Genomic DNA, 8,005 nt, shown 5'->3' on the forward strand with positions numbered 1-8,005 from the left:
TAAGTTCTGGTCAAAGTAAAATGAGTCTTCAAACCCAATCCTGAAGTTGAACCATAAATGCATTTAAGAGACTGACAAAAAAGGGGGTGGGCGGGAGGTTACAAAAATCCTGATCTAAATCTAGACAATATTCTAAAGCCATCAAAATTAAATAAAAAATATAAAAAGATGAATGACAATTTGATATGTGCCATAAGGAGAATAAAAAATATGATGCCAAACTTCTTTTTCTACCTTAATTCTTCTCCTTTCTAATTTTTCTACACTTTTAAACCTTTAGAACCCCACAAAAAGATCTTATAAATATCTTAGGATCATAATTCACAACCCCCACACCATCCCTACTTCGATGAAGGTGTAAAGACCCGGCAATTATGCATGAACACGACTGAATAGACAAAGATTCAGCAGTTGAAAACACTTAATCAGGTCAACATATCACTAGGAGTGAACGTTAAACATGATTTGTGCGTTATAGTTTCCTTATCACCATTATTGTACCATCACCTGAGTTTGGAAATGCAAGGCATGCCTGACATTTTCTTTTGGGAAAACATTTTCTTTTGCCTTACATAGAGTTAAGAGTCTTAAATAACAAAATGGTCTATTTTAAAAGTTCATTTTTCACTTTGGTTTAATTAAGTAAAATAATTACATATGCATCAATAACTAGTGTTTACGTCCAAAATGCCCTCCAAACACTTATTCCAAAATACTAAAAATTATTCTCCTTAAATCAAGTACTTTCTTAAAATAATTTGTTTGCTTGAAAATTTTAGGAAATCAAGATTTTTGCTTTAACTTTGCGCTGCTACTTTCATATATATATATATATAGGCACGAGAACTTATACAAATAATAAAAAAGATTCAATATAGTAAAAAATGGGACAATCAAAGGTTAGTCCCCAAAAAGAAAAATATAATTAAACTCAAGAATATATAAATCGTCTTTGCTGTGGTGAATGCCTTGCGATGATCATCAATATTTTGGCTCAATTAATTACACTTGTTTTATTAAAAAAAAATATATTGATTGCTGGTGTACCATTTATTTTTTTTTATGATCTCCCTCTCCATGCGTGTATACTGTGTGTGTGTGTGTGTCTATATTTTTTTTCTTTTCATAGGAAAGTTTTCACATTTGCAGGTTTATATTGGTATGAATTAGGAGATAAGGTTAAAGTTATGTGCACATAAAATTATATATATATAGGATGAATTTCCACTTACCGAAATAAAAAAATCTATATATAATGAATTTTCACTAAATTATTTGTATATTTCTAAATTGACATTTGCAGGTTTGAACCCATATAGATTAGGAGATACCGTTAAAGTTTTTTGCACAAAATGCATATAATATATATATAGATGTCGTTTTTATTTTATTTATTTTGGTAATATATACACCATATGCAAAAATGTCAAGTTGAAAGCCAACTCAAAAATCATATTTTTCTAAATTTCATGAATGAAAGAATTATTTGATTTAGGAAGGATATTTTGGTATTTTGAAATAAGAGCTTGGAGGGTATTTTGGACTTAAATAATAGTTTTTAATGCATATGTAATTATTTTACCTAACTCGATCAAATTGAAAAATTAAATTTAAAAGTAAACTGATTTGTTATTTAAGGCTCCTAAATCTAGTTAAGTGTAGTTTTCCCTTTTCTTTTAGTATAAAGAGCTTTAGAAACAAAGGGAAATTAAGGAACCTAAAGATTCTGAAAGAAACAGACAAATATACAAAAATCTTGGGCTAATAAAGGAAGACATACTCAAGTGTACTACACTTGTCTGGATCAAGAGGCAGTATCTAGAGGGCTTAAGGAGCTTGGTGGGTGATTAAAATAGGTCACAACGCTTTAAAAAATAACTGGTAATTCGAAACCATTCCTTGAATTTATACCAGAGACATCTAAAGGAATGTGGACCAAGCTGTAACCCAAGATCTCGATGTGATTCCCACGAGGTCAACTTATAAGATTATTTTTGTTATGAATGATGGACCTATGCTTTACAAGGGTCCACTGACAGAACCTTGATAATTACATTAGGACCCCATATTAATCTTTGGGCACTGTTATTCAGAGGTCATGATGGGATATGCATCGGATTATCATCCTTCAATTAAAAGGGATGATGTAAAATGTCAGTACATCACTATCATAAAGCCCTGGGTTATGTGCATCATCTCATTATTATTAATGCGTCATGATGTGAAATGCGTGCACATCATGATCGGGTTTGTCATCAGGTAGTAAATCCATTCATGGCCTACTGACGGGAATCAAGGGTTCATATGGCTTGGTGGCTTGGATCAAGGGTTCCAAAAACTGTGACCAGAAGACTAAGCATTGTGCATTAAAGAGATTGGGAATTTAGCCCACAAACTCAAGTCTCTCCCTATGGTCTTCTACCTTCCACAGGTCCTGAAATTTCCTTGTCTGGTATTAATTGTATTGCAACAAACTTCTCCTCCCAGTTGCACCTCCCATCCCCACGGATAAGAGAAACATTACAAGTTGTTGATTGCAATTTCAACAATTAAAGTAAAACTGTAGAATTGTGTTGTCCAACTCTGAATAAAATAATCTGAATACATACTTATACAATAACCACAATTATTATCTACATTAAGAGGAAAATCTTGACAACTATTTATCACAGTCATTTTATCAGTCAAACAAGACTGAATGAGCAAAATAAGCAAATTAATACCAAGGAACTGATCATATCTTTACTTATTAAAAAAAAAAAGAACTGATTATATCTTACAGGACAAATCAACAGCTGCAACATAAACAGGACGAGCCTCCACTGCTTCTTCCTCGGATCCTTCCACTAGAAAATTAAAAATAAATAAAATACATAATTGATCTAGAACACACAAACACAATAAAAAGAATAAGAAAAACTAAAAAACCCATAGTTCTGTTGAACAATGCCAACATAATTGAAAATCCTAAATCTACAAAACTTGTTATTTCAAGGCCAAGGTAAGCTACCAGTAACTTCCGCCCCCAATAAGAATTCAACTGGTTGGGATAATTTAATGTAGTTTTTTTTTCCTTCAGAAAGCAAATAATAATAGTAAAAGAAATATAAAATTCAAAGTTCACTTACTTTTTGCTTTCCTTGGTTCTCTCAGCAACCAAACAGAGCAAAATAAAACTATTTAGGTTTCAATTGATTTAAGTAATGGAAATTGTTTGGCAAATGGCAAGTGTGTATATACAGCAACCAACGCAAACACATACGCACAATTGCTATAAGCATACAAATTATAAAACCGTGGCGTTACCAGGCAATTCGAGATCTATGAAAGAGGACATGTTCTCGGGACAGGACTGAGGGAGAGAGTAGCGAGCGATGGCCTTAGAGGAGAGGCCGTTGAGTGTTCCGCAAAGAGAGCAAGACCAGGCCCACTGATCCTGATCGCAGTAGGTGTTGTAGTAGGCCCAGCAGTTCTCGCACCGCGGCAGCAGGTGGCCGTCCGATCCGTACACCGGGGTGTTGCCGTTCTCGTCCTTCGCCGCGAACGGCATCACCGTCACGCCCCAAGGCAGACCCGACGAATCCAACGCGTCGGGATCCAACGGGAACCGAGCGACCGTTGCCCTAACCGCCATTGATGAGGACTTTGCTCAGAATTTTGCAGAAATGGAGAATTTCGAGGTTTAGTGCAATTGTTTTTTCGCACATTACTGAAGAGGGGGTGTAGGTTAGGAGAGTCAGTCCTCAAGCGCACGTTAGAGGTCTGCTAGACGTGTTTCAGCATACGATGGACCAGTTGCGTTGTGCCACCTCAGCTTTTTAATTACCGGACTATTAACGAAAATGATAATACCGTCCATTTAAATGTGACAGCAAAAGATTACTGTGTAGGGGTTATATAGCATAAGTGAATTTGAGTAATTAAAATCTATATCTATGTTTATATCTAGGGTAAATTACCCTGATATCCCTTGAGGGGCTTCGGTCAATGCAAGTTAAAGATTTTTTTTATAATGATATCCCTGTGATTTCAAATATCATAATTGTCTCTAATTATTTTATTCAATTAACTTATAAAATATTAGTTTATTAATTGATAAAACTACCCTCATTATTAAACTTTTTTCTCTATTATAATCTCTAACTACTCTTCTTCTTCCTTTTTTCTTTTTTGCTTTTTTTTTTTTTTCAATTTTAGCACCTAACCGCCTACACTCGCTGTCTCCCACTTCCCAATCACGGGCATGGCTTTTTTTTATTAATTTTTTTCCTGTTGTGGTGGGTTTGGGCTGACCATGACTTTTTTTTTTTTTTTTTTACAATCTGGTGATGGTTGTTGGGGTATTGATTGGATGTGGTTGTTATTATGATGTCTAGGTTATTAGGGTGTTTTAATTTTTTTTTTTTATTTTTTTATTTTTTGCAATGGTGGTAGTGGTTATGTTAGCATTTGGGTGTGATGGTGGTGGTGGTGACGTGTAGGACGCATAAGTATGCATGGCTGTTTTCAATTTTTTTTTCTATTGTGTGGTGTTTGGGTGTGGTTGTTGTTACGGTGGTATACAATTATCTGACTATTTTAAAAAAATAACAATTTTCTTTTTTATTTTTATGTTGTGACTTGGTTACGGTGGTATAAATATAGGGGTGGCAATTTTTACCGACCCGTTCCGCCCCATTAATAACAGATATGGAAACAACTTTTATACCGTTGGGACATGCATGTATACAAATTTTGAACCCGTCACGGGTCATGGGGTAAGGACGGGTTCTGATACACATTCGCCCCACCCCGCCCTGCCGTAATTCTATTATATATATATATAAGTTATAAGTTACAACTCTAACTGAAGTGATACTATACTACAGCGAGCGGCGCATCAAAGTAATATGTCCTCTCTCTCACTTTCTCTCTCTCTCGTGACTTGTGGTTCTGATACTGTAATTGGTCACACAAAGATCACAATCTTTGTGGTTGCTCTCGCCTTAACACATTATTTGGTTGGCCGTGAAACAAAACACATGGAGTAAAATTAGGTAGTACTATTTAAGCAATCTTTCTTCATCTTCCAACGCTAAGTCCTAATTATATATCTTTTTGGCTTTCCAAGTTGCATTAATCTTCAAACTGTTCATTTATTTGTAATGTAAATTATTCATCTGTGATTCATTAATTTCATAGATGAAGATATGTTCTTATGATATATAACATTATGTATAAATTATGATGATGATTAGTCTGCAACGATCCGAAATTACAACGTTTTCTCTTAACACCGGTATGGTGCCTGCCAAACAACCTCCGATGGCTAAGTCAGTTTACAGAAGAAAATAAATTAAGCAATTGATGAAGTGGAGTTCAATATTGCTTGTACCTTATTGATTAATGGGAGTTTGTTTTTATAGCTAGCTGAGCTGAGTGTTTGTTGCAATATTTAAGGAGAGGTTTTGTCGATAATTTGAATTTCATATAATCAAATCAAAACAACTTTTCGAATTTTATTACCTCATCACCTTATCATCTTATCCGTTTGTTTAGCCTCTTTTGTTGATTTCCTCATCATATTGTTTTTCCTAATTTTTCTGCTTGTATTAAATATCAAATTTTATCAAAATCTACCTATCATTTTCTTTAAAAAAAAATTATAAATTTGTAAATCTTGAAATTTCATGTTTTATTTAGTAGATTTATTCATTAAAAAAATCATAAAGTTAGTGAAAAAATTTGTTAACGAGGGGCAAGCACGGGGCACAACATTCCCCAACGAGGTGGGGATGGATATGAAAATCCAACCTGTCGCGGGGCAGGGAGCGGGCATGGACTTGCCAATAATTAAATGAGGCATAGATAGATTTAGGTAAACCCGCTCCAATCCCGCCCCGTTGCCATCCTTATATGAGTATTATTATATATAAATTATATCTATACGTGTAGAAGAGATGAAGATGCTAATTTGGTCCATTAAATTTAGTTAATGTGTTAAATTTGTAATTGCATTATTTAAGTGGAGTTGTTGACAAGTCAAAGGGTTAAAAGATAATCTCATATGATTTAAAAGGTTTGAAGGGGCATATTGTTGAAACTTAAGGGGTGTTAATGTACAAAAAATGATTGATCGTTGAGTAACATTGACCAAAATCTCGAGATAGTCAGTCCAATTTACCCCTATATCTATGATGTAATAGAATTTTTTAACATTTTTTTTTTTTTTTTTGAAATAAAACTTTAGAGATATTTATTGTGTTGTGCGTTGGTCCATATTAGACAATTTTAAGATTTGTACATATAAAAAAGTCAACAATGCTACATATCATCAATTAATTATATTTTGTCATATAAATAAAAATAATATATTTATATTAATTCTATTTATTAAGTGTTAGTATTTTAGTTAGTATTCTATTAAAATTTAAAAGTGATTTTATCCAAAAATTAAAGAGAAGAAGAGTTTTGAGAGCATGCAAGAGATGGAGAGCTTCCCTGTTGGACTACCAATATTTTATTCTGAACAATTTTACATTTTCACCAGTCTAGTTCTTCTAAACATAAATATAATGATGTCCTACATTTATTTATTCACGTTGAAAAAGAAAATTATTATTATTATTATTACTTTGTCTTGACAAATAACTTTTGTACTCATGGTCAGATTTTAGCATATATCATTAAACTGCAAATTCTTAGGAATGAGAAATTATTATATCATCTACACCATTCAATTGCAATATGATATGTGTTGATGGTAGTTCGTGATGGTATGAGGAGATCGTTCCACGTCTGTCGGGAATGCTGAGATCAGAGGCTAAGTGGAGCTCCAAACTAGCACAAGGGATTCTCCGTAGAGGAGATTGAGAAAGAGAAGACAGATTTGTTTAACATCCTATGGTAGCTTGAGCCTTAGAGGACCATTCTTTATGGTTATGGTTGTGCATACGTATTTTTCCACCTCCCTAAATAGTGAGAGTTAAGCCCTATTTATATTACTTTTATTTGGGTAAGGACCCTTGGTCATAAGAGCCAACTCCCTCTTTATCCAATGGTCGTTTTACTTAGGTAAGGACCCTTGGTAACAAGGGTAGCTCAGTTATTATCCAATGGTAATTCTGTGAGATATATTTTTAATATATTATGTGGTCTCTATTACTCGAGCTCAACTATTGTGTATTAAACATTCTCTCCCACTTGTGTAGACTTCGGAGTGAGGCGATTCCTTGGAACTCAGCCACCTAACCACTGATACTAAGATTCCCGCAACTGGAGATAGGGAAAGGGCCTTCCTCTGGGTTCCGCCTTCTCGGCCCCGCAGGTTCTATCCTGGATCTGCACCTCGATGTCCTACAGTTAAAAGGGAGCTCAAGAAGAGAAAAATGGCTGAGGTTATGCCTGCAGGAAGCAACCTCGGAAAGGAAAGGAGGAGGGCCCATCCGATTGGAGCGGGGCGCCTCCACAGTAGGGGAAGGGTAGCGACCCCTTCCTCAGTTAGTAAATTCAGTTATATGATGAGTAGCTCGAGGATACCTAGTCCTTTCAGGAGCACGCCAGATAAGTACTGGCCAGGTGTGCTTATTTTCAGAGATGGTGCCACTCCAGCAGACGTCATGGCACGTATATCAACATTTTGCCCCCTGCTCGAGGTAGCGAGGAAAGAACTCGAGCAAAAGACTGTAGGTAAGAGGAAAATATTCGTGGAGATGATCTCAATCAACTCATTGAGGTTTATCCGTAGAGATGAACTCCTCATTCTTTTTCTTTTAGCCAGAACCAAGACTTATCAGTGCTCAGCTGTCAATTATTATTATTATTATTATTATTATAATATATGTTTGTGTGCTTAAAGTTCCTTCTGGATGGCATAGGGATCCCATGGAGCTTCGGCCTTTATTATATATAGGTGCACCCCGAGTCAGTGTACTAAGTGATGGTAAAATATATGCTACATGTAACATTTAAGATATAACAAACCTTATACTAATATGTCATGAGATAATTAACAATATGCTAAGAA

The 8,005-nt window shown here is 34.8% G+C and overlaps 1 protein-coding gene across 1 annotated transcript in view; it reads right to left on the reverse strand.

The window, feature by feature from the left end:
• Positions 1–3,723, reverse strand: part of LOC132270475 (protein transport protein SEC23 D) — a 14,075-nt gene extending 10,352 nt beyond the window's left edge. Inside the window, exons 1-2 of the mRNA XM_059771655.1 lie at positions 3,307–3,723; positions 2,781–2,846 (exon numbers count right to left, since the gene is read on the reverse strand). Of these exons, the coding sequence (XP_059627638.1) occupies positions 2,781–2,846; positions 3,307–3,634 (394 nt within the window). The 5' untranslated portion in view covers positions 3,635–3,723. The remainder of the gene's footprint in view (positions 1–2,780; positions 2,847–3,306) is intronic.
• Between the last annotated feature and the right edge of the window lie 4,282 nt (positions 3,724–8,005).

This window comes from Cornus florida, unplaced genomic scaffold (genome assembly GCF_030987335.1).
Source record: "Cornus florida cultivar Cherokee Brave unplaced genomic scaffold, ASM3098733v1 CherokeeBrave_3.0.0_Hap2_Chr08, whole genome shotgun sequence".
Taxonomy (NCBI): domain Eukaryota; kingdom Viridiplantae; phylum Streptophyta; class Magnoliopsida; order Cornales; family Cornaceae; genus Cornus; species Cornus florida.